At 56.2% G+C, this 24,357-nt stretch overlaps 2 protein-coding genes and 1 pseudogene across 3 annotated transcripts; all 3 read right to left on the bottom strand.

The window, feature by feature from the left end:
• Nucleotides 1–551: 551 nt before the first annotated feature.
• LOC112612988 lies at nt 552–1,102 on the bottom strand (annotated as a pseudogene). The gene has a single exon (XR_003116901.1). The product of XR_003116901.1 is annotated as a 60S ribosomal protein L21 pseudogene (transcript).
• A 4,853-nt stretch (nt 1,103–5,955) lies between these two features.
• SBK2 (SH3 domain binding kinase family member 2) lies at nt 5,956–13,427 on the bottom strand. The gene is made up of 4 exons (XM_025369106.1): nt 13,420–13,427; nt 12,199–12,453; nt 7,726–7,928; nt 5,956–6,546 (listed from the first exon to the last, which is right to left on the bottom strand). The coding sequence occupies exons 2-4, from the start codon at nt 12,449–12,451 to the stop codon at nt 5,956–5,958; spliced, it is 1,047 nt and encodes a 348-aa protein (XP_025224891.1). The 5' UTR covers nt 12,452–12,453; nt 13,420–13,427.
• A 3,747-nt stretch (nt 13,428–17,174) lies between these two features.
• On the bottom strand, nt 17,175–21,630 carry SBK3 (SH3 domain binding kinase family member 3). Its single transcript, XM_025369166.1, has 4 exons — nt 21,586–21,630; nt 20,892–21,042; nt 20,189–20,391; nt 17,175–18,042 (listed from the first exon to the last, which is right to left on the bottom strand). Exons 1-4 carry the CDS (start codon nt 21,628–21,630, stop codon nt 17,365–17,367), a joined length of 1,077 nt encoding a protein of 358 aa, XP_025224951.1. The 3' UTR covers nt 17,175–17,364.
• Between the last annotated feature and the right edge of the window lie 2,727 nt (nt 21,631–24,357).

A 24,357-nucleotide genomic window follows, 5' to 3' on the forward strand; every position in this document is an offset into this window, starting at 1 on the left:
AGAAGCACTCCTTGTCTGTTCAAGTGTTATCATGAGATGGCAGGAATTTAATCCCATCTTCAGGCTCCGCTTCTAATTCTAGTTTTGTTGCTATTTCCACTACATCCGAAGTGACTTCCCACTGAAGTCTTGAACCTCTCAAAGTCATCCATAATGGTTGGAATCAACTTCTTCCAAACTCCTGTTAATGTTGACATTTTGACTTCCTTTTCTGAGTCACGAATGTCCTTCATGATGACATCTAGAATGGTGAATCCTTTCCAGGAGGTTTTCTTTTTTTTTTGAAAAAAAAATTACTTTATTTCTTCCTTGATGATTTAAGACTATCTTCAAACCAGTACAAATATTTCATACATAATACCTGGCCATTTTCTAACCAACTGAGTAATCGGTTGCACAATAAGCTACCTTACATCCTTCAGCAAGGAATACATTAAATTTGAATAGGAAAGACATTACATAATGAATTAGGACACAACTAAAATTTGCTTTAAGTATTTCTTTGGGGGAGAGGACATCACACTTCTACTCAATGAAGAGAAACATTTTTCAGCCCAGAGGTCTCTTATTTTTTTTTTTTTAACACCTATTATGCCATGAATTCATAGGGAATAGGTTCCAGCAGCTCAGGCTCCTTCCCATTGGTTCTCACAAAGTGTGCTTCTCTGGGTGGAGCAGGCTGGCGCTTCAGTTGAACCCAGGTACCTTTCTCTTTGGCTTCTTTCTTTTTCTGATCATTTTCCTTCACGCGTTTCAGGAAGCTATCTCTGCTCTTAGAATGCTTAATGTGCTCAATACGTACATTAATTCTCTTGGCAAGAATCTTGCCCTTAACTTGTTTGTTTACAACAATGCCAACAGCATGCTGGGTAACGTTGTAGACTCTCCCAGTTTTGCCATGGTAACACTTGTGGGGCATTCCTTTTTGAACGGTACCCATTCCCTTGATGTCTACGATATCACCTTTCTTATAGATTCGCATATACGTGGCCAAAGGAACAACTCCATGTTTTCTAAAAGGCCTAGAGAACATATATCGGGTGCCTCTCCCCTTTCCCTTTGTGTTCGTCATTTTGGCAAATTACTGGAAGATGGCGGTTCCCTCCAGGAGGTTTTCAATTGACTTTGCCCAGATCCATCAGAGGAATCACTATGTATGGCACCTGTAGCCTTACAAAATGTATTTCTTAAATAATGATACTGAAAAGCAAAATCACTAAGGCCAGGTGCAGTGGCTCACGCCTGTAATATCAGCACTTCGGGAGGCCGAGGCAAGAGGATCACTTGACATCAGGAGTTCAAGACCAGCCTGGCCAACATGGTGAAACCCTGTCTTTACTAAAAATGCAAAAATTAGCTGGGCGTGGTGTTGGGCACCTGTAGTCCCAGCTACTTGGGAGGCTGAAGCAGGAGAATCACTTGAACTCGGGAGGCGGAGGGTGAAGTGAGCCAAGATTGCACCACTGCACTCCAGCCTGGGTGACAAAAACAAAATTCTGTCTCAAAAACAAAAAACAAAACAAAACAAAAACAAAGAAAAGAAAAAAAGATAATACACACTTTCAATAAACTAGTTGCCCAGGCTAGTCTCAAACTCCTGGCCTCAAGCCATCTTCCTGCCTCAGCCTCCCAAGGTGCTGGGATTCGAGGCGTAAGCCACCGTGCCCGGCCCATGCTTTTATATTCTATTTTTTTTGTTTGTTTGTTTGAGATGGAGTCTCAGTCTGTCGCCCAGGCTGGAGCGCAGTGGAGCGATCTTGGCTCACTGCAACCTCTGACTCCTGGGTTCACGCCATTCTCCTGCCTCAGCCTCCCAAGTAGCTACAGGTGCCCACCACCACGCCTGGCTAATTTTTTGTAATTTTTTTTTTTAAGTAGAGACGGGGTTTCTCCACGTTAGCCAGGGTGGTCTCAATCTCCTGACCTCGTGATCCTGAAGGAGCCTGAGCTGCTGGAACCTATTCCCTATGAATTCATGGCATAATAGGTGTTAAAAAAAAAAAAATAAGAGACCTCTGGGCTGAAAAATGTTTCTCTTCATTGAGTAGAAGTGTGATGTCCTCCCAAAGTGCTGGGATTCGAGGCATGTGCCACCGCGCCCGGCCATGCTTTTATATTCTTTCACACACATGCATGCTTTCTCATACAATGTCTTGGTCTCTTTCATGCACACTAATCTCACAATCTCACACTCATCCTCAGTCACACCTACACCCATACTCTGAAACGTTTATGTTCACCCCCACACACAGCTCCCTCACGCTCACACACTCACACCCGCGCACACACCCTCACCCCCATGCCCCCAAGCCCCTCCTCCCTCTGAGCGGCAGGACATCCCTGGAGGTTAACAGCAGGGACCATGCGCAGGAGACCAGCTGGGTTCCACTCTGGGCCTTGCCCCCCCGGCCTGGTATGTGGGCATGGCAGGAACCTGGCTGCCCCGTGGGGTGAGCCCAGGGACCCCCGCCACCATCTTGGGGACAGGTCGGGGAGCAGATGTGGCCTCCGAGATCCCTGGTTGGGGTGCAGCCTACGGTCAGCACCAAGCATTAATTAGTGTCGTCCCTGCCTGCCTGTCAGTGTCAGGCCCTTCCTGGGAAGTTTATGTCCCTCCCCTGCGTTTTGCCGGTGACAAGCTGGTCATTATCGCCTTCCAGATAATCCTCAGCTGCCGCCAACAATCAGCACCCCGTCCCCGCTGCCCCCTGCCCAGTCTCCACTCCCACCCAGCATGCCGCATCCCACCCACCTCTTGCTTTTTGGGACACATTCTTGGCCTAACAGCTCAGGTTATTTCACATTCACAGATAAAGGGGCAGGAGGTCTTGAAATATTCCACCCCCACCCCCCACTGCCCCACTCCCGTTGTTGACGCCTGTCTTCTCTCCAATGATCCCTACTCCAGGAAGCTCACCCGGATTGTCCAGGTCAGAGGCCCCAGCGCTATGGTTCGAACCTGGATTCAAAGGCTCCTTGGGGTCACTCCACAGGAGAACACCTGCTGTCAGTCCTGCTCCAGGCGACACCTCCGTGGCCACAGCAGGGGCCCTGCGGGGTATGCAGGGGCCAGGGAGTGCGTGACACACGATCCAGCTCCGAGCTGTAGCCTCGCTCCGGGCCTGCGGCCAAGGAGGGAGCCGAGAGGAAGACTGAGTGTTTGCAAACAGGGCAGCTGCCAAGCAGGGGCCAGGGAGAGAGGAGGAAGGTGCGAAGGAGAGAGGGCCCAGGCGGCGCCCGCCCGCGGCGCCTGCGTGACCTTCTCACCCTGGCTACACATTGACAGGCATGTGTGCGCACACACACGGATCCGATGTCCACACATTGCGAGTCACATTCACCCCACATACACACAAGTACGTCAGCACACACAAGCTCGGATGCTCATGGACACACAACAGGCATAAAGCCGTATTATCATCCATGCGCAGTGAGACATAACCCCATCCTCCCTCCTTTACATGCGTATGCACTCACACACGTGCACACACTCATGCTCACACATGCACACTTACACTGGCGTACACATACTCATACGACACACTTGCACACGTGCACACACACACTCACACACGTACACATGCTCACCCATGACATTCACACTTGCACACATGTGCACACTCATACGTGCACACATACACTCGTGGAGACACATGCACTCAGTGGCACACACATACTCATGCTCACACATGACAGTCACACTTGCACACATGTGCACACATACATGTACACACACGCACACATGCACACACACACTCGTGGTGACACATGCACACTCACACTGGTGCACAGATACTCGTGCTCACACATGACCGTCACACTTGTACACATGTGCACACTTGTACTCACACATGCACATGCATACACCACACACACTTTGCACACATGTGCACACTTGCACTCATATATGCACACACACTCAGTCACACACATGCACACACTCATGCACACAGGATATTCACACTTGCACACATGCGCACACTCACGCACACTCACTGGCACACACGTGCACACATGGACACATGCACACTCACACTGGTGCACACATACTCATGGTCCCATGACATTCACACTTGCACGCATGTGCACGCTCACATATGCGCACACACACTCTCCCACTCATGCACTCTCACACACACTCTTACATACACACACTCTCACACACACACACTCACACTTATCCACACATGCATATAGAGTTCCTTGATGGAAGCTTTGAGGACCGTATTTTTCATTCCATTGTTAGCACACACACTTTGGTAAAGGAAAGGGATTCTTAGAAGCAAGTGGCTCACTCCCTCCTGCCCACAGCTCTGCCGCCAGGACACCCTACAGGACAGCGGGGAGGCTGCCGCCAGGACACCCTAGAGGACAGCGGGGAGGCTCAGGCAGCACCATGAGCTCAGGCGGCTCATCCTCGCCCCTCCGTCTCTCTCTCTCTTTCTTCCTCTCTGTCTTTCTCTCTCTGCATCTCTCTCTCTCTCTCTCTCTCTCTCTGTGTTTGTCTCTCTCCATCTCTCTGTTTCTCTCTCTCCCCATTTCTCTTTCTACCTCTGTATGTGTTTGTGTCTCTCTGTTTCGCTGACACTCTCTCTCTCTCTTCCTCCACCTGTTTCTTTTTCTGGGTGTCTGTTTCTCTATCTGCATCTCTCCTTTTTCTCTCCCCCATCTCTCTGTTTCTCTGTGTGTGTGTCTCTGTCTCTCTCCATCTCTCCCTGCTCTCTGTTTCTCTGTCTCTGTCTCTCCACCTCTGCACCTCCCGTCCCCCTCCACACGCCCTCTGATGCAAATTCCCCTTCTTGTTCCCGAGCAGACAGACTCACAGCAGCACTGGGATCTGAGTGCCAGACGCAGTTTATTTGCAGGGCGGCTGGGGCGAGAGAAGGCAAAACACATCACAGAGAGGGTGGTGCCGCATGGGAGGGAGACCCGGCCGGAGAGAAGGAGAGAGGACGGCAGGAGGACAGGGACGGAGGGGAGGCCGTGCCACACCGGACGGGTTCATTTATTTAACAGACGTTTCCTGACCCCTGCTGCAGGCCATGGCTGGGTACATGAGTCCGTCAGCAAATGGGAGGTTGCAAAGACCTCCAACGCCAGGAGCTCACAAAATAACCACAAAAAGTAAGGCATACAGTTAGAAGAAGACCCGTGTTCTAGAGAAATAATAGAGTGGGGGGATGAGGAGGCAGACAGTAAGCATTTAGGATGCACAGCTGTAACCCCAGCACTGTGGGAGGCTGAGGTGGGAGACTCACTTGAGGCCAGGAGTTTGAGACTAGCCTGAGCTAGCAGGACTCGCCCCCCACCATCTCTAAAAAAATTTTAAAAATTAGCCGAGCATGGTGGCACATGCCTGTAGTCCCAGCTACTCAGGAGGCTGAGGCAGGAGGATTGTTTGAGGCCGGGAGTTGAGACCCACCTGGGCAACATAGCAAGATCCGTCCATCTCTTAAAAAAAGTTAAAAATTAGCCTTGAGTGGTGGCACATGCCTGTAGTCTCAAGCTACTCAGGAGGCTGAGGCAGGAGGATTGTTTGAGCTGTAGATTTCGAGACGGCAGTGAGCAGAGATCGCACCACTGCACTCCAGCCTGGGAGACAGAGCGAGACCCTGTCTCAAAACAAAATGAAAACGCAGGGGTGAGGGGATGAGCCTAAAGTGTCCCGAGCAAACAGCGAGTGCAGAGGCCCTGAGGAAGGTGGCGGCAGGTACCGAGAGACACGCGGAGGTCTGAGACCCTGGGGAAGGTGGCGGCAGGTATGGAGGGACATGCAGAGGTCTGAGGCCCCCATGGACCCAGGGAGGCATACAGCCTGCAGAGAGGAGAGAGGAGGAGGACGCAGAGGGGAGCCCCAAGCCCCATGGATGAAAACACACAGAGGAGAAACCAAAAGCCCTTGGCCTTGGAGGCCTCAATGGCGCAGCTTTCCTTTCTGCATCCCCCGAGGCCTCCTCACTGCCCAGCCTCCTCTTCCACCCCTCCCACTTCTTCAGCCTCACCCTCCCGCTGCCTCCAGGGGCGCCCCAGGTGCTCCCTGATGGAGCTCACAGCGCTCCTCCTTCGGGGGTGAGGGTCCAGCAGCCCCCACAGAAGCGCGTCGGCCGCGGGGGCCAGGCCGAACCAGGGCTGAGGACGGTCCTGGGGCTGGCCCGACGCCTGCCACATGAGGAAGTCCTCGTAGAAGGGGTCGGCCTCGGCCAGGGGCTGGTCCCAGGGGAAGTAGCCCGTGAGCAGGCAGAAGACCAGGACGCCCAGCGCCCAGGCGTCCAGGGCGGGCTGAATGGGCAGGCCCTCCGGGAGGGGCGGGGGCGCGCAGAGCTCGGGGGCCGTGTAGGGGATGGGCGGCCCGGCCAGGCGCAGCAGGGTCCCGCGAGGCCTCGTGTGGCCGAAGTCGGTCAGCTTGAAGTGCCGGCAGTCCGGGTCGCACACCAGGACGTTCTCCGGCTTCAGGTCCCGGTACACCAGGCCGCGGGCGTGGATGTGCTCCAGGGCGGAGGCCAGCTGGGCGGCGCAGCGGTGCACTGCGGGCTGTGGGAGGCCCACCTGCCGGGAGAGGGGTCAGGGCCCAGTGCCCCGAGGCCACGGAAGGCAACCGAGACCGCGGGGCCCCTCCTCAGCCCAGGAAGCAGGCCCAGGACACTTAGGAGGCCGGTAAGGAAGATGGTGAATAGCGCCGTGAGGCCGTGTGACCTGTGAGGCCTGTGGGTTTAGGAGGCCTAGGGTGACCCCATAAGGCCTACTGTGACCCCATGGGGCTTGTGGGTGTAGTGGGGCCCTAGGGTGACCAGGTGAGGCCTCGTGTGACCTGTGAGGCCTGTAGGTTTATTGGGGCCTAGTGTGACCCCATGAGGCCTGTGGGTTTATTGGGGCCTACTGTGACCCCATGAGGCCTGTGGGTTTAGTGGGGCCTAGGGTGACCCTGTGAGGCCTAGTGTGACCTGTGAGGCCTGTAGGTTTAGGGGGCCTAGAGTGACCCCATAAGGCCTAGTATGACTATGGGGCCTGTAGGTTTATTGGGGCCTAGTGTGACCCCATGAGGCCTGTGGGTGTAGTGGGGCCCTAGGGTGACCCTGTGAGGCCTAGTGTGACCTGTGAGGCCTGTAGGTTTATTGGGGCCTAGTATGACCCCATGAGGCCTGTGGGTTTAGTGGGGCCTAGTGTGACCCCATGAGGCCTGTGGGTTTAGTGGGGCCTAGTGTGACCTGTGAGGCCTGTGGGTTTAGGGGGCCTAGAGTGACCCCATAAGGCCTAGTGTGACTCTATGAGGCCTGTGGGTTTAGTGGGACCTGGGGTGACCCCATGGGGCCTGTGGGTTTAGTGGGGCCTGGGGCAACCCTGTAGGGCCTGTAGGTTAAGCGGGGCCTCGGGTGACCCTGTAGGGCCTGTAGGTTAAACGGGGCCTCGGGTGACCCTGTAGGGCCTGTAGGTTAAGTGGGGCCTCGGGTGACCCTGTAGGGCCTGTGACTTGATTGGGGTCCAGTGTGACCCGATGCTAGCTGGTGGGTCTCCATAGTGTATCGTGTGGGTTCTGTGATGTCTGTGAACTCCAAAGAGGCCTAACAACTCCACGAGTCCTGTGGGCCCCGTGAGGGGCCTCCGGGGGGTAGGGGAGGCCCGGGGAGGCCCAACGCAGTGGCTGTGGTTCCTGCGGCCCAGGCTGCTCAGGACGTTCCTGTGAGGCAGGAGAGGCACTCGAAGGCGGCTTGGGGTCTGCCTACGCACCTTGGGCTGGATGAAGGCCATGAGGTCCCCGTGCAGGACGGGCTCTGTCAGGAAGCTGTAGGATTGTGCTGACTCGATGCCAATGCCGTAGGCTGTCACGATGGCTGAGTGTACGCCCAGCGAGAGCCCCACACAGAACTCGTACAGGAAGCCGCGGAGGGACGTGCGGGGTTTCGGGAGCTGCTTCAGTGCCAGGGGTGTGCCTGGGGCAGAGGGACAAGTGTGGGAGGTGTGCAGAAGCCAAGGGCCACCTGGGCTAGCTGCTCTGTTCCCCTGTGGTCCCCCCGATGGCCCCTCAGCTTGGACTCTTTCCCATAGGCCATCTCCACCTCCTCCAACTCCCACCTCCCTCCAGAGCCCACCCTAACAGCATGGCCACCCAAGCATCACCAGCAGTGCCAATAGTTACAGCGTGCTGGGGCCCAGCCGGGGGCTCAGGCCTGAAATCCCAATGCTTTCAGAGACCGAGGCGGGAGGATCCTTTGAGGCCAGGAGTTTAAGACCAGCCCGGACAACACAATGAGACCCTATCTCTAAAAAAAAGTTTTAAAAAGGCCGGGCACTGTGGCTCATGCCTGTAATCCCAGCACTTTGGGAGGCTGAGGCGGGTGGATCGCTTGAGGTCAGGAGTTCGAGACCAGCCTGGTCAACATGGTGAAACCCCTTCTCTACTAGAAACACAAAAAACTAGTCGAATGTGGTGGCGCATGCCTGTAATCTCAGCTACTCTGCAGGCTGAGGCAGGAGAATTACTTGAACCCGGGAGGCAGAGGTTGCAGTGAGCCGAGATTGTGCCACTGCACTCCAGTCTGGGCAACAGAGTAAAAAAAAATTTTTTTTTTAATTAGCTGAGCGTGGTGGCATCTCTAAAAAGTTAAATAAAACAATAACAGTATGTGGTGAATTTCTACCCTGCTTTCTTACAAGCCCATAGCTATGGAGATGGAGGGATACCATGCAATTTCTCCAATGACCTCGTTTGGCTTCTCATGACAGCAAAGCCGTGTTTGAGGCAAAAAGGTATTTTTGAGACACCTGGGGGAAAGGTAACCTATCCTGGGTAAGAAAGCCAGTTAGGGCCGGGCGCGGTGGCTCAAGCCTGTAATCCCAGCACTTTGGGAGGCCGAGACGGGCGGATCACGAGGTCAGGAGATCGAGACCATCCTGGCTAACACGGTGAAACCCCGTCTCTACTAAAAAATACAAAAACTAGCCGGGCGAAGTGGCGGGCGCCTGTGGTCCCAGCTACTCGGGAGGCTGAGGCAGGAGAATGGCGTGAACCCGGGAGGCGGAGCTTGCAGTGAGCTGAGATCCGGCCACCGCACTCCAGCCTGGGCGACAGAGCCAGACTCAGTCTCAAAAAAAAAAAATCTCTCTCAAAAAAAAAAAAAAAAAAAAAGAAAGCCAGTTAGGAATTGTGGATTTTGTCACGAGTGGAAACGATTTCCTAGAAGCTAAACTCCCTGAAGACAGGAACTTCTGATGTTGTTCTTTTTTTTTTTTTTTTTTTTGAGATACAGTTTCATGCTTGTTGTCCAGGCTGGAGTGCAGTGGTGCGATCTTGGCTCACTACAACCTCTGCCTCCCGGGTCCAAGCGATTCTCCTGCCTCAGCCTCCTGAGTAGCTGGGATTACAGGCATCTGCCACCATACCCAGCTAATTTTTATATTTTTAGTAGAGATGGGATTTCACCATGTTGGTCAGGCTGGTCTCGGACTCCTGGCCTCAGGTGATGACCTGCCTCAGCCTCCTGAAGCGTTGAGATTACAGGTATGAGCCACTACACATACCCCCCCACCTTTTTTTTTTTTTTTTAAAGACAGGGTTTTTCTCTGTCTTCCAGGCTGGAGGGCGGCAGCACAGTCGTGGCTCACTGCAACCTCCACCTCCTGGGCTCAGGTGAGTCTCCTGCCCAGGCCTCCCGAGTAGCTGGGACTACATTTGTGCATCACCACACAGGGCTAATTGCACACCCAGCTAATTTTTTTTTTCCCCTGACGCCAGAAATTCCTGCTAACTGGCTAAGTTTTTTAAAAAAAATCTGTAGAGACAATCTCGCTATGTTGCCCAGGCTGGTCTCAAACTCCTAGGCTCAAGCAATCCTCCTGCCTTGGCCTCCCAAAGTGCTGGGATTACAGGTGTGAGCTGCTGCGCCCAGATTGGTTTCTTTAATTTCTGAGCCATCAGCTGCCAGGTGCAGGTTCAGTGAAACGCCTGTGGAGGGGCCTCCTTGGCATCGCCCCCGCCCGTTACTGCTCATGCCTCCGGCTCTGTGAGCACCCAGGGCTGGATCTCTGAGTCTGCGCCTCTTCCCGAGGTGTGCTGTTGCGTGGCCGCATTATTGCCCTCTGTGTTATTACTGAATTGTGTCTCCCCAAAACTCATATGTTGGAGTCCTAACCCCTCATACTGCTGAATGTGGCTGTATTTGGAGAGAGGGTCTTTAAAGAGGTAAAATGAGGTCACTAGAGTGGGCGGGCCCTCATCCAGTGTGACTGATGTCCTTATAAGAAGAGGAAATCAGGACACAGACACGCACAGAGGGACGACCATGTGAGGACACAGGGAGAAGATGGCCAAAGGCAAGCCAAGGAGAAAGGCCTCAGGAGAACCAGCCCTGCTGACATCTTGATCTTGGGCTTCCAGCCTCTAGAGCTGTGAGGAAACAGAGCTCTGTTGTTGGCCAGGTGCGGTGGCTCACGCCTATAATCCCAGCTCTTTGGGAGGCTGAGGCAGGAGGATCACTTGAGGCAGGTTTGAGACCAGCCTGGGCAACACAGTGAGACCTCATCTTTTTTTTTTTTTTTTTTTTGAGACGGAGTCTCGCTGTGCTCCCAGGCTGGAGTGCAGTGGCGCGATCTCGGCTCACTGCAAGCTCCGCCCCCCGGGTTCACGCCATTCTCCTGCCTCAGCCTCCCAAGTAGCTGGGACTACAGGCGCCTGCTACCGCGCCCGGCTAGTTTTTTGTATTTTTAGTAGAGACGGGGTTTCACCATGTTAGCCAGGATAGTCTCGATCTCCTGACCTTGTGATCCACCCGCCTCGGCCTCCCAAAGTGCTGGGATTACAGGCTTGAGCCACCGCGCCCGGCCGAGACCTCATCTTTAAACAAAAATTTAAAAATTAGCCGGGCGTGGTGGCATGCGGCTGTAGTCTCAGCTACTTGTGGAGCTGAGGTGGGTGGATCTCTTGAGCCCAGGAGGTCAAAGCTGCAATCCACATACACCCCCAGCAACTACAGCAATCCACATACACCTCCAGCAACTACAGTAATCCACATACACCCCCAGCAACTATGGCAATCCACATACACCCCCAGCAACTAGAGCAATCCACATACACCCCCAGCAACGACGGCAATCCACATACACCCCCAGCAACTACAGCAATCCACATACACCCCCAGCAACTACGGCAATCCACATACACCCCCAGCAACTACAGCAATCCACATACACCCCCAGCAACTACGGCAATCCACATACACCCCCAGCAACTAGAGCAATCCACATACACCCCCAGCAACTACGGCAATCCACATACACCCCCAGCAACGACGGCAATCCACATACACCCCCAGCAACTAGAACAATCCACATACACCCCCAGCAACGACGGCAATCCACATACACCCCCAGCAACTACAGCAATCCACATACACCCCCAGCAACTAGAGCAATCCACATACACCCCCAGCAACGACGGCAATCCACATACACCCCTGGCAACTATGGCAATCCACATATACCCCCAGCAACTACAGCAGTCCACATACATCCCCAGCAACATGGCAATCCACATACACCCCCAGCAACTAGAGCAATCTACATACACCCCCAGCAACTATGGCAATCCACATACACCCCCAGCAACCACAGCAATCTACATACACCCCCAGCAACTAGAACAATCCACATACACTCAGAGGATCAACTATTCTTCCAAGTAGAAATCATTACCCATGTTTTTCAAAGGAGGAAACTGAGACTCAGAGAGAGCAAGGGAGTTCCTTAAAAAACACACAGTTTTTGGTGGGGCACCGTGGCTCACGCCTGTAATCCCAGCAATTTGGGAGGCTGAGGCAGGCGGATCACTGGAGGCCAGGAGTACGAGACCACCCTGGCCAATATAGGAAACCTCATCTCTACTAAAAAAGAAAAATGCACACAGAGAAATGTAGCTGGGTGTGGTAGGGCACGCTTATAATCCTGGCTGCATGGGAGGCTGAGGCAGGAGGATCACTTGATCCTGGGAGGTGGAAGTTGCCGTGAGATTGTGCCACTGCACTCCAGCCTGGGCAACAGAGCCAGACGCTGTCTCAAAACAACCAACCAACCAAAACAACAAAAAACACGGTGGAGGGCAGAGGTAAGACTTGATTCAGGCCTACCAGCCTCCCCAGCCTGGGCTACCCCAGGCCCGTGCCCCACCCCCAGCTGAACCCTGCCACCTCGGACCCCACGGCCTGGTACCTTTCTGACGATGGGTGACCAGAAGGACGCGGCCATAGCGGCCCTGGCCCAGGGGACGCACTTCCTCGTAGAGCTCGTCCACCTCGGCTCGGACCAGGGTCTGAGCGCTCAGCGCCATCATGTCCTCCAGCGCCCGGGCAGCCTCCTGGCCCTGCTGGAGCTCCTCTAACGTCAGGCCGCCCAGACCCTCCTCCTCGCTGTCCTCCGAAGCCCCTGCCTCCACCGGCCCTTCCTCAGACTGTTTGCCGGGCATCTCTGTAAGGACAGAAAGGGGCACCCAGGCTCAGGTCCCAGGCCCAAGGGAGGAGGGGACTGGGGGCCTGGACTCCTGGGTCTGAGGGAGGAGGGAATGGAGTCTGGACTCCTGGGTCTGAGGGAGGAGGGGACTGGGGGCCTGGACTCCTGGGTCTGAGGGAGGAGGGGCTGGGGCCTGGACTCCTGGGTCTGAGGGAGGAGGGGATGGAGTCTGGACTCCTGGGTCTGAGGGAGGAGGGGACTGGGGGTCTGGACTCTCGGGTCTGAGGGAGGAGGGGCTGGGAACTCATTGCACTTCTAATTGTGACTCAGTCTCCCTCTTGGTGAGAGGCGGGGAGACCAGTCTCTGGTGTGAGTTCAAACCCTAGGTCACAGATGTCCCTGCCCCCACATCCCTGCGTGCCGCAGCCGCCACCCGCCACCCTGACGTTGAAAGATGAACCAGATAACTGAGACTCCCCCACTGAGACTCCCCCATCTTGTTTCCAAAGCAAACAGACTTGGGCCCTGGGGGTGGATGAGTAGCCTCTGTCTCCTGAGAACAAACAGGTGCTCTTGGGCTCAGGCCTGGGAGGGCGGGCTGTGCAGAGGGCCTGGGACGGCTGGGTCCTGCATGGGACCAAGCACTCGGGATCAGTCCCCAAGCTCCTGACAGGCCTGGGGTCGCACTTTCACAGCCCAGCCACCTCCCTCAGACCCAGACCCGCAGCCCTTCCTCCGCCAGACCCAGGGGTCCAGGCCCCCAGCCCACCTCTCTCCCAGAGCCTCATATAATTCACACAACTGGGAACCCCCAGATTCTGTTTCCCTCACCCTCCACCACTCTACAGCCTCCAGGTGCAGCCCGGCCTCCCCTGAGGGACTAAGGACTCGGGCCACCTGGCACAGTCACCCTCAGGTGCTGCCCACCTCAGGCCAGGGCACCTTGCTCACCTCCCAACCTGGGCACAGACCTCCAGACCTCACCTCCTCCAAGGCCCGCCTGACCCTTCGGCCGCCGGCTGTGGTCAGTGCCTGGCACTTAGGGCCCATGCCAGCAGACGCCTGCCCAGGACCAAGACCCCGCCCCGACTTTGGGGGTCGTAAGGCCCCGCCCCTGGGCCCGCCCCTTCTGTCCCCACTGGGAGCAGAGCGACATCGTGTGATGACTCCTGGAACTGGCTGTGGTCAGGCGAATACCCTGACCCAGGAGCTCAGCCCTCCTCCCTCAGACCCAGGAGTCCAGACCCAGCGCCTCCTCCCTCAGACCCAGGAGTCCAGACCCCAGCTCCCTCCTCCCTCAGACCCAGGAGTCCAGGCCCCAGCCCCTCCTCCCTCAGACCCAGGAGTCCAGGCCCCAGTCCCTCCTCCCTCAGACCCAGGAGTTCAAGACCCCAAGCCCCTCCTCCCTCAGACCCAGGAGTCCAGGCCCCCAGCCCCTCCTCCCTCAGACCCAGGAGTTCAAGACCCCAAGCCCCTCCTCCCTCAGACCCAGGAGTCCAGGCCCCCAGTCCCTCCTCCCTCAAACCCAGGCGTCCAGACCCCTAGTCCCCTCCTCCCTCAGACCCAGGAGTCCAGGCCCCAGCGCCTCCTCCCTCAGACCCAGGAGTCCAGACCCCCAGCCTCTCCTCCCTCAGACCTGGGAGTCCAGGCCCAGCCCCTCCTCCCTCAGACCCAGGAGTCCAGATCCCCAGTCCCCTCCTCCCTCAGACCCAGGAGTCCAGGCCCCAGCGCCTCCTCCCTCAGACCCAGGAGTCCAGACCCCCAGCCTCTCCTCCCTCAGACCTGGGAGTCCAGGCCCAGCCCCTCCTCCCTCAGACCCAGGAGTCCAGATCCCCAGTCCCCTCCTCCCTCAGACCCAGGAGTCCAGACTCCCAGTCCCTCCTCCCTCAGACCCAGGAGTCCAGGCCCCCAGTCCCTCTTCCCTCAGACCCAGGAGTCCAGATCCCCAGTCCCTCCTCCCTCAGACCCAGGAGTCCAGGCCCCCAGGCCCTCCTCCCTCAGACCCGGGAGTCCAGACCCCAGCCCCTCCTCCCTCAGACCCAGGAGTCCAGACCCCAGCCCCTCCTCCCTCAGACCCAGGAGTTCAAGACCCCAAGCCCCTCCTCCCTCAGACCCAGGAGTCCAGGCCTTAGCTTCCCCCACCCATCTGAAGTTTTCAGGCACAGAACTGAGGCCTCCCCTACCCGCCTCAAGGCCCCTCTCTTCCCAGTTGCTCCACCACCTGCTTCCCGCCCCCCTAAGTCTGAGGTCATCCCACACTGCATCATTCTGGAATCTCATTGTCTCATTCTTTCCCCAAACAAGACCCCAGCATCTGACCCCCTGCACACCCCTCTCCAAGCACTTGTGTCTGACCTGTCAATGGGGCATTGATGGGGCAGCTGGGTGGGGTCAAGGCGGGGGTGGGTTCCAGAGATGATTTCATTTTCTACACGGGACCCGGACTCCTGGGCCTGAGGGAGGAAGGTCTGGAGGGCTCCTGATTCCAAAGACAGGAATAACAATAAAAATCGTTTGAAAGCACACAGTAGGAATACAGGCCAGTGAGTGCCTCCCTGCTCCAAGCACAGGGAGATTAAGCCCCACTCCGAAGTCCCCAAGCCTTGGGCCACAGTGGGACTTCAGACCCCTGTTTTTTTCTGGGACAGCTGCACCCACCCTTCAGGGTTTTTTATTTCTTTTTTTTTTTTTTCCTTTTTGAGACGGAATCTCGCTCTGTCGCCCAGGCTGGAGTGCAGTGGCGCGATCTCGGCTCACTGCAACCTCCAGCTGTCTGGTTTGAGCGATTCTCTTGCCTCAGCCTCCCGAGTAGCTGGGATTACAGGCATTCGCCACCATGCCTGGCTCATTTTTGTATTTTTTAGTAGAGACGGTTTCACCATGTTGGCCAGGCTGGTCTTGATCTCCTGACCTGGTGATCCACCTGCCTCAGCCTCCCAAAATGCTGGGATTATGGACGTGAGCCACCGCACCCAGCTTATTTTTATTTTTTTGAGACAAGGTCTTGCTCTGTTGCTCAGGCTGGAGTGCAGTGGCCCGATCTCAGTTCACTGCAATCTCCACTTCCCGGGTTCAAGTGATTCTCATGCCTCGGTGTCCTGAGTAGCTGAGACTACAGGCGCGTGCCACCGCACCTGGCTAATTTTTATATTTTTAGTAGAGATAGGGTTTTACTATGTTGGCCAGGCTGGCCTGGAACTCCTGACCTCAGATGATCCACCCACCTCGGCCTCCCAAAGTGCTGGGATTTTAAGCCACCGCGCCCGGCCTACCCTTCAGGTTTGTACTGCCATGACTGATTTGAAGTCATTTAATTTTTTTAAATAAACTTTTTATTTTGGAATCATTTTAGGTTTATAAAGTGGTTGCCAAGATCCTGCGGAGAGTTGCCATGCACCCTCCCCCTGTGCCGGCGTCGCAACGCAAACCAAGAGACATTTGTCAAAACTACGAGGCTCACAGTTGGGCCAACACCAGACTGTTATTTCAGCAGCACTTTCACGATGGATCGAGCCCAGGATGCCGCGTCGTATGTAGTGAGCTCACTTCTCAGCCTAAAAGCATACCTTCCTGCATAGGAAACAGTTTCCAGTTCCTGACCCTCCGCTGGGTGCTGGGGTCTCGGATTTGGATCTAGTTCGTCCCCGTCCTGCAGGCGTGAACCTCCACAAGTCAGGCTCCGTGTCCTATCTGGGAGGTGCCGTGGGACTGCGGGACGCGGGCTGGCCTTGGTGAGTAAGGAGACCCATCGGCACCAGACCTGGCTCTTAGGAGGCTCTCAGTGTGGGTCTGAGAAAGGTGGATGGAGCTGGGACAATCACAATCCGTGGTGCTCTGTGGGAGCAGAACTGGGAAGGATCTAAATATGGAGAAGACCAGGTCCAGCCTGGAGAGTCAGAAAGAGACACGGATTGTTCCAATACAAGTTCCCCTGGAGGCCAGAGAGGGCTGGGGGTGGGGCCGGTTTCTGGAGCCATGGGACGGGGGAAGATGCTCTCGGTGGAGGCCACACAGTGTGCCAATGTCTGCCAGCAGCTGTGCGTGCGTGTGTGCGCATGTGCATGCATGTGGGCGTGTGTGTGTGTGTGTGTGTGCGTGTGTGCTTGTGTGCGTGCATGTGCATGTGTGTGTGCACGCATGCATGTGTGTGCGTGTGTGTGTGCATATGTGTGTGTGTTCAGATGTGTAGATTTAGGTCCAGAACAGATGAGTGATTCCCATGACATCACCCAGAGCCCAGAGAAATGAGGGAGGCAGAGAGTGAGGTTTACACGGTGTTGGGTCCTAAAGTTCAGATCTTGGGACATGGACAGTGGGAGCCACTGAAGGTCTTAGAGGAGAGGAGTGATCCCATCAGAACTCCATGATGGCCGGGTGTGGTGGCTCACGCCTGTAATCCCAGCACTTTGGGAGGCTGAGGCGGGCGGATCACGAGGTCAGGAGATGGAGACCATCCTGGCTAACACGGTGAAACCCCGTCTCTACTAAAAATACAAAAGATTAGCCAGGCGTGGTGGCGGGTGCCCGTAGTCCCAGCTACTTGGGAGGCCGAGGCAGGAGAACGGCATGAATCTAGAAGGCCGAGCTTGCAGTGAGCCGAGATTGCGCCACTGCACTCCAGCCTAGGCGACAGAGTGAGACTCCGTCTCAAAAAAAAAGGCATTCTGGATGGGGGGAAGAGGAAAGGTCCTTGAGGGAGGAAGGGCTGGGAGCCTGGACCCCTGCGTCTGAGAGAGGAGGGGCAGGAGCTGGACTCTTGGGTCCTCGGTTGGAAGAGGAATGCGCGTCCAAGCCCAGCGTGCCGTAGGGAGAGTGCAATGTGTTCCCTCTCTGTCCTCCCGGGTGCAGCTGTCTCTCCATCCAGGTGGCCCTGGGGGCTGGGGGAAGGGCCTCTGGCCCAGGCTCTGGCCACCTGTCTCTGTCACCTGGTCAGGGAGCTCCCCCATCTGTCCCCGTCCTCCCGCCACTTTTGCCGTCATCGCCGTCATCTGTCCACTCCTCCAGGCTTGAGCCTCCCTCCTCTCCGTCCTCATAGGACACGCTCCCCAAAACCCCAGGGCCCTCTCTGTTCCCCTGCAACCCCCAGTTGTCCCCCAGGAAGTCCAGGACAGCCAGTGGGGGGCTCCTAGTCTCAGGATCCAGGTCCAGAAGCCCCTGGAGCAAGGCCATGGCTGGGGGTGCAAACTGGTCCCAGGGTGGTGGTGGCCGAGGTGGCTGGGGCTTGGTGGTCACCCAGCCAGCGAAGGCCTCAAACTCAGGGTTGGGGGCCAGTGCCACGTCCCAAGGGAAACAGGCAGTGGCAGCACAGAAGAGAAGCACCCCCAGGCCCCAGGAGTCCATGGCTGGCCGCAGAGGCAGAGTGTCGGGCGGTAGCAGGAGGCAGAGCTCAGGTGGTGCCGTGGGCAGAGGCCCTGGTGGGGCAGGGGTCGGGCTGCCCTCCGGCCGGGTCAGACCCAGGTCTCCCAGGGCCACACGGCTGCAGACCGGGTCGAAGACCAGCACGTTGTCCGGCTTGACATCTGCATGGACCAGCCCCCGGCTGTGGAGGAAATCCAGAGCTCCTGCCAGCTGGGCCACCACCCGTTTCACCAGCAGCTCGGGAAGGCCCTGAGGTCAAGAAGACAGGAGGAAGGTCAGAGTGCCTTGGTTTTGTCTATTTTATGTTGTCCAGGCTGTTCTCAAATTCCTGGCCTCAAGCGATCCTCCTGCCTTGGCCTCGCAAAGTGCTGGGATTACAGGCCTGAGGCACCACACCAGTTGGTTCCTTCTGAATAATTCTTGAAAGAGGCTGTAGACTCCTAAGTCCTAAAGGTTTGACTCTTGGGGTTTGAGAATCTAGAACTCCAGACTAGTGGCTACCTCCAGTGTTCCCACCACTTGCTCCCAAAGACTCTCTCCATCATCCTCAACCTCAACCTGCAGCCATATCTGCACTCCAATAGACCAACTCCCCGCTGGTCTCCCAGTTTTCCCCACTGGAATCCCAGTTATAACCAGTAGTTCCTTTGAGCTTCTTTCAAAGATTCTCCTAACTCAAATACTCAGGCATTTCTTATATATCTTTTATAATCTGATCATCCAGATCTTCTCCAGTGAGAACTCAAATTTCATTCTTAACCCTAATCTTAGTCTTACATGAGTCTAGACCCCATCTCTAACTCAGAGTCTGTTCTAAAATCCCCTGGTTTATTTCATCAGTTGATTATCTATCCATCTAGCCAGCCAGCTGGCCAGGCAGCAATCCATCCATGAAGCCATCCATCCTTCCAACAGTATTCAACAGTGTGTCCATCCAACATCCGTTCCACCAACCAGTCAGCAATCCAGTAAGTTATTCAATTATTTAATATACAACATCCATATATTCATCCTCCCTTGCTTCATTTCACCCATCCATTCACTGTCCATCTATCATCCATCCACCAATCCTTCCATCCACCCACTCATCCACCCACTCATCCATCCATCCATTCACTCACCCATCCACTCATCCATCCATCCACTCACTCACCCACCAAACCTTTCATCCATCCACTCATCCATCCACCTACCCATCCATCCACCAATCCTTCCATCCACCCACCCACCCATCCACTCGTCCATCCATCCACTCACCCACCAAACCTTTCATCCATCCATCCATCCACCCACCAATCCTTTCTTCCATCAATCCATCCATCCACCCACCAGTCCTTTCATCCATCCATCCATCCACCCACTCACCCATCCACTCACCCACCAATCCTTTCATCCATCCATCCATCCATCCACCCACCCACCCACCCATCCACTCATCCATCCATCCACTCACCCACCAAACCTTTCATCCATCCATCCATCCACCCACCAATCCTTTCTTCCATCAATCCATCCATCCACCCACCAGTCCTTTCATCCATCCATCCATCCAGCCACTCACCCATCCACTCACCCACCAATCCTTTCATCCATCCATCCATCCATCCACCCACCCACCCACCCATCCATCCACCCACCCATCCATCCACCCACCCATCCATCTACCAAAACTTCCTTCCATCCATCTATTCACCCATCCATCCATCCACTCACCCATCCTTCCACCCTTCTAATTCTCAATGAGACTCATTCATCCACATATACCTTCCTCATCCCTTTCCTTCTTTTGTTCCTTCCATTTATCCCCAACATTATCTCAAATCCAAAATCTATTCCTGAAACTATCCCTACCTCTAATCTCCAAACTCAAGAGGCCCTAGAATCTCATGGGTTATGTCCTGACCTGGTCTCCTTTCTAGAAGAAACCCCATTACAGCCCATCTCCAACTCAGTCTGTATATACATCCTCAACCATCTCTGTTTCCCTCTGCAACCCTATTCATGCTTTTCTCCATACTTATGATCAATCTATAATCAACTCTAAACTCAACCCACCCAACTCCACCCATGCCCATGAGTCCACTAACCCCAGAGTCAACTAAAATCCCAACCCTGTCTCCATCCCCACCCCCTTCATTGACCCTAGTCCATCCTCAATCCCACCCCCAGCTCCCTGCCCTTCCATGCTTGTGTTTGGATGATTAGATGGATTAGGGTTGAGGTCAGGCATAGAAACTCGTTGAGAATTAGAAAGGGGGAGGTCATGTGGAGGCTCAGGGTGGAGATGGGTTGGGCGGGTCCTGATTTGGGGGTCAGAGTTGGAGATAGAGAGGAGGCTTGGGACAGGGTTGGACCTGGGAAAAGCGCTCCCAACCTTTGTCCCTCGTGGCCTCACCCTTTCCTGCAGCATCCCGCTGAGGTCCCCACAGGGCGCGTACTCCTGGGCGAAGGCAAAATAGCGGGGGGTCTGTAGGGGTCCTGCCAGGGTCTGCAGCAGGCCTGGGTGTGCAGAGACGCAGCGGCCCACACAGAACTCCCTCAGGAAGGTGCTTCTCGGGACCAAATCCTGACGCAGGAGCTTCAGAGCCACAGCCGGACCTGCCGGGGAGATGGGTTGGGGGGAGACTCAGGCGGCTTCGGTCCTGCTGTGCACAGGCCCTGAGGGAAGCCGTGTAACCTCTCTGAGCCTCACACTTCTCATGGGCAGCACGGGCTCCTCCCTCTGTGAGGTGTGGGTGGGAGGAGACCTTCTTTGAAGACCCTCCCTGCTCTGCCTCAGACTGCGGCATGGGCTTCCACAGCTGCCTCACCCTCTCCGGGCCTCAGTTTCCCCTGGCATCAAGTAAGAGGCATGATGGTGACTTGGGTTCCAACCTGAGTTGCAAACCTATCTTGCCGTGGGACCATAGGCAGCCCCTCGCCCTCTCTGGGGTGGGGCCTGTGTTTCTCAGAAGATCCCAGAGCTCTTAACTTTCAGAGCGTCCCCACCGAGAAGGGTCCCCATCAGCTCCTCCTGGGAATTCTCCCTGGTTGGGTGGCTTCCCAGAACGCTTATTATGTGGCGGTTGGGGAGGCTGCCCTTGGGTGGCCGAACTCACCCCCCTGGTGAGGCTGGGCGAGGAGCACGCGGCCGTAGGAGCCGGAGCCCAGCTTCCGGATGAGGTGGTACTGGTCCCGAAGGCTCCTCACGGGGGTCACCCTGCTGGCCGTCAGCTCCACCAGCCGTTGGAGGGCTGTGGCTGTGTCCTCCTATGGGAGAGGGGCAGGGTGAGGAGGGGGCGAGTCTGGGGTCTGCTGAGAATGGCGAGGGAGGAGGTCACGGCGCAGTCTGGGGATGGAGGGTGGGGGCAGGGGACAGGGGTCACTGTCCCCAGAGAGGAGGATGAGTCACAGTGACTCACCCGGACTCGGGCCACCTGTTTTTGTGTTCTGGCGAGGTTAGGGGTCCTTGTCACAGAGGCCCCGCCTGCCCCCATCTGTGGGAGTGGACCAGGAGCCCCCAGCCCTAAGCGGGGGTGCATCCTCAGTCCACACGGGCCCCCCGCCCACCCCAGTCTCTCTCTCCACCGTCCTCTTCCCCTGTGCATCCCGCTCTGTGTTTCTGAGTCCATTTCTCTGGGGGCCTCTGTCTCACTGTGTGTCCTTGGATCTCAGTCATCCTCTCTCCCTGGGTCTGGGTCTCTGAGATCTTTGCATTTCCCTGTTTTCTGTTTCTCTTCCTCTGTCTCCCGTGTTGCCTCTTGCCTCTCCTTCTTTTCTCTGTGTCTTCCTCCCCTGTCTCCCGTCTCTCACCTCTGGGTCCCCATCCTCAGGGGTCTCGGAGGCCCTGCGCTCCATCTCAGGGCTTCCTGACGTGGGGTGGCCCTTGGGCAGGACTCCCCCTGTCAGGGCTCCCCAGAGAGCGACCAGCCCCCTGCACCCCACAGGTTCTCGCTGCGCAGAGCCAAGGGCTGGAAGCTTGTCTGCAAGGTCAGCCTCAGTCACCCTTTGTCTGTCCGAGTCTGTCTGTCTGGAGGAGTGTCTCTGCCTCTCTGTGCCCTCCTGCCACCCTCTGGGTGTATTCCTCGCTGTGCTTCCCAGGGGACCGCCCTGACTCCCCCACCCTCTCTTCCCCTCTCTTTAGCCAACCCCAGTCTCTCCTCCCTCCTACATGAACACTTTTCTCTCAGTCTCTCTCTTGCTCCCTCTGTCTCTCCTCTCTCTGTGTGTGTCTCTGTCTCCTCCTCTCCCCGTCTCTCTCCACCTTCCCTGTCTCTGTCTTGCCCTTGGGTCTCTGGGGTGGGACTCCCCCTCCCTGTCCCGTCTCTGTGGGTCACCGGCCCCTCTCCTCTGTCCGCACACTGTCCCCACTCTTTCTCCACCAACTCTGGGGGTGTCCCCACGCTCTGCTCCCTGCCTGCTCCCCTCTCTCTGTCTGTCTGTTTCCCGTCCAGCCCCTCTGGGCATCTCCGTCCGCTCTTGCCAGTGTCTCTGCGTCTCTCTCCTCCTCTTTGTTTCTGACTCTCTCTCATAGCCTTTGTCCCTCCCTTTCTCTGGGCCCGGGACAGGGGTGTGTGTGACAGCTCAGAGACAGAGACATCCTGTCCCCCCACACCCCTCCCTCACCCCCTCTGACGGCTGCCCCCTCCCTCTCCCTTCCAAACTTAGACCGGCTTGGAGTCTGGGCTCCAGTCCCAGGACAGAGGGGACAAAACATATTGTGAACCCCCAACAAGGCCCAGGCCTGAGGGCAGAGGAAAGGGTGGGACAGACCCCTCCACACACCTGAACTGGGATGACAGGCCCAGAGCTGAGCGTCTCTGTCTTGCCCCAGAGGCCAGGAGCTCTGGTGTCCAGGACCAGGGAACAATTCCCAAAGCCCTCCTCCTTCACACCAGGAGTCCTGGCCCCAGCTCCTCCTCCCTCAGATCCAACAGTCCAGGCTCCTAGGCACTCCTCCCTCAGACCCAGGAGTCCAGACTCCCAGCCCCTCCTCCATCAGACCCAGGAGCCCAGGTCCCAGCCCCTCCTCCCTCAGACCCAGGAGTCCAGACCCCAGCCCCTCCTCCATCAGACTCAGGAGCCCAGGTCCCAGCCCCTCCTCCCTCAGACCCAGGAGTCCAGGTCCCAGCCCCTCCTCCCTCAGACCCAGGAGTCCAGGTCCCAGCCCCTCCTCCCTCAGACCCAGGAGTCCAGACCCCCAGTCCCCTCCTCCATCAGACCCAGGAGTCCAGGCCCCCAGCCCCTCCTCCCTCAGACCCAGGAGTCCAGACCCCCAGCCCCTCCTTCCTCAGACCCAGGAGTCCAGACCCCCAGCCCCTCCTCCCTCAGACCCAGGAGTCCAGAGTCCCAGCCCCTCCTCCATCAGACCCAGGCCCCCAGCCCTTCCTCCCTCAGACTCAGGAGTCCAGGCCCTGCCCCTCCTCCCGCAGGACTCGGGAGCTGAATTAGCTGTGGGAAGCGCCAGGGACAGAGGTGCTCTCATGTTCTCAGCACCTGTTCCGCGCCTAGCCCTGCACAGGGCTTTACACTGGATCCTCCCAGCTGCCCAAAGGGTCAGTATTTATCCCCAGTTTACGGAGCAGGAAACTGAGGTTCCGAGAAGCGATCGTGTTACACAAGGTCAGAAGGGGAGCGGGCCCCGGGCCAGGTCTGTGTGACTCAGAGGCCTGCTGCCTGCCCCACTCGTGTTCCCACTACTACTACAGCCCTGCTATTAATAAAGAAACAGCAACGGCAGCGACGCGTAGGCTCTGGAAGGATCTGCAGGAAACCGGCTGTGGCGCTGGCCGCTGGGGAGCTGGATGGGGCCCAAGGAGGGTCAGAGGTAGAACTTCCTTTGCTGTTTGACTCTTCTGAGGTTAGACTGGAGAAAGTCACAAACCTACAGAAAAGCAGAAAAAGCGCTGTCCATGCCCGTAATCCCAGCTACTGGGGAGGCAGAGGCAGGAGAATCTCTTGAACCCTGGGAGGCGGAGGTTGTGGTGAGCCGAGATCATGACACTGCACTCCAGCCTGGGCAACGGAGCGGGACTCCGTCTCAAAAACAAACAAAAATAATCACAACAAAACGAAAACAAAAAAGCGCTGTCATGAACACCCATTGGCTACACTTCACAGACGTGACCATTTGGCTATATTTGCTTGATCTTTATTTCTTTGTTGGGGGGGCATACAAACTAGTTTCAAGTAAATGATAGATATTGAAGTCTTTTGGAAGTGGAAATGCTGAGCAGTTTGGTGTGTCTACTTTAAAATCGTCTGGCCAGCTGGGCGCGGTGGCTCACGCCTGTAATCCCAGCACTTTGGGAGGCCGAGGTGGGCGGATCACCTGAGGTTGGGAGTTTGAGACCAGCCTGACCAACATGGAGAAACCCCGTCTCTACTAAAAATACAAAATTAGCCAGGTGTGGTGACTCGTATGCCTGTAATCCCAGCTACTCGGGAGGCTGAGGCAGGAGAATCACTTGAACCCGGGAGGCGGAGGTTGCAGTGAGCCGAGATCACACCATTGCACTCCAGCCTGGGCAACGAGCGAAACTCTGTCTCAGAAACAAACAAAAAAACAGTCTGGCAAAAGAAAAG

This window comes from Theropithecus gelada, chromosome 19 (assembly GCF_003255815.1).
Source record: "Theropithecus gelada isolate Dixy chromosome 19, Tgel_1.0, whole genome shotgun sequence".
Lineage (NCBI taxonomy): Eukaryota > Metazoa > Chordata > Mammalia > Primates > Cercopithecidae > Theropithecus > Theropithecus gelada.

Excerpts from the sequence above, each read along its gene's own strand:
- SBK2 (XM_025369106.1), bottom strand. The coding sequence starts at position 12,451 with ATGCCCGGCAAACAGTCTGAGGAAGGGCCGGTGGAGGCAGGGGCTTCG. Across the intron at positions 7,929-12,198 it reads GGTCACCCATCGTCAGAAAG|GCACACCCCTGGCACTGAAG; the intron begins GTACCAGGCCGT and ends CCTCTGCCCCAG. Across the intron at positions 6,547-7,725 it reads TGGCCTTCATCCAGCCCAAG|GTGGGCCTCCCACAGCCCGC; the intron begins GTGCGTAGGCAG and ends CTCTCCCGGCAG.
- SBK3 (XM_025369166.1), bottom strand. The coding sequence starts at position 21,630 with ATGGAGCGCAGGGCCTCCGAGACCCCTGAGGATGGGGACCCAGAG. Across the intron at positions 20,392-20,891 it reads CGCCCAGCCTCACCAGGGGG|GTCCGGCTGTGGCTCTGAAG; the intron begins GTGAGTTCGGCC and ends TCTCCCCGGCAG. Across the intron at positions 18,043-20,188 it reads GCGGGATGCTGCAGGAAAGG|GGCCTTCCCGAGCTGCTGGT; the intron begins GTGAGGCCACGA and ends TCTTGACCTCAG.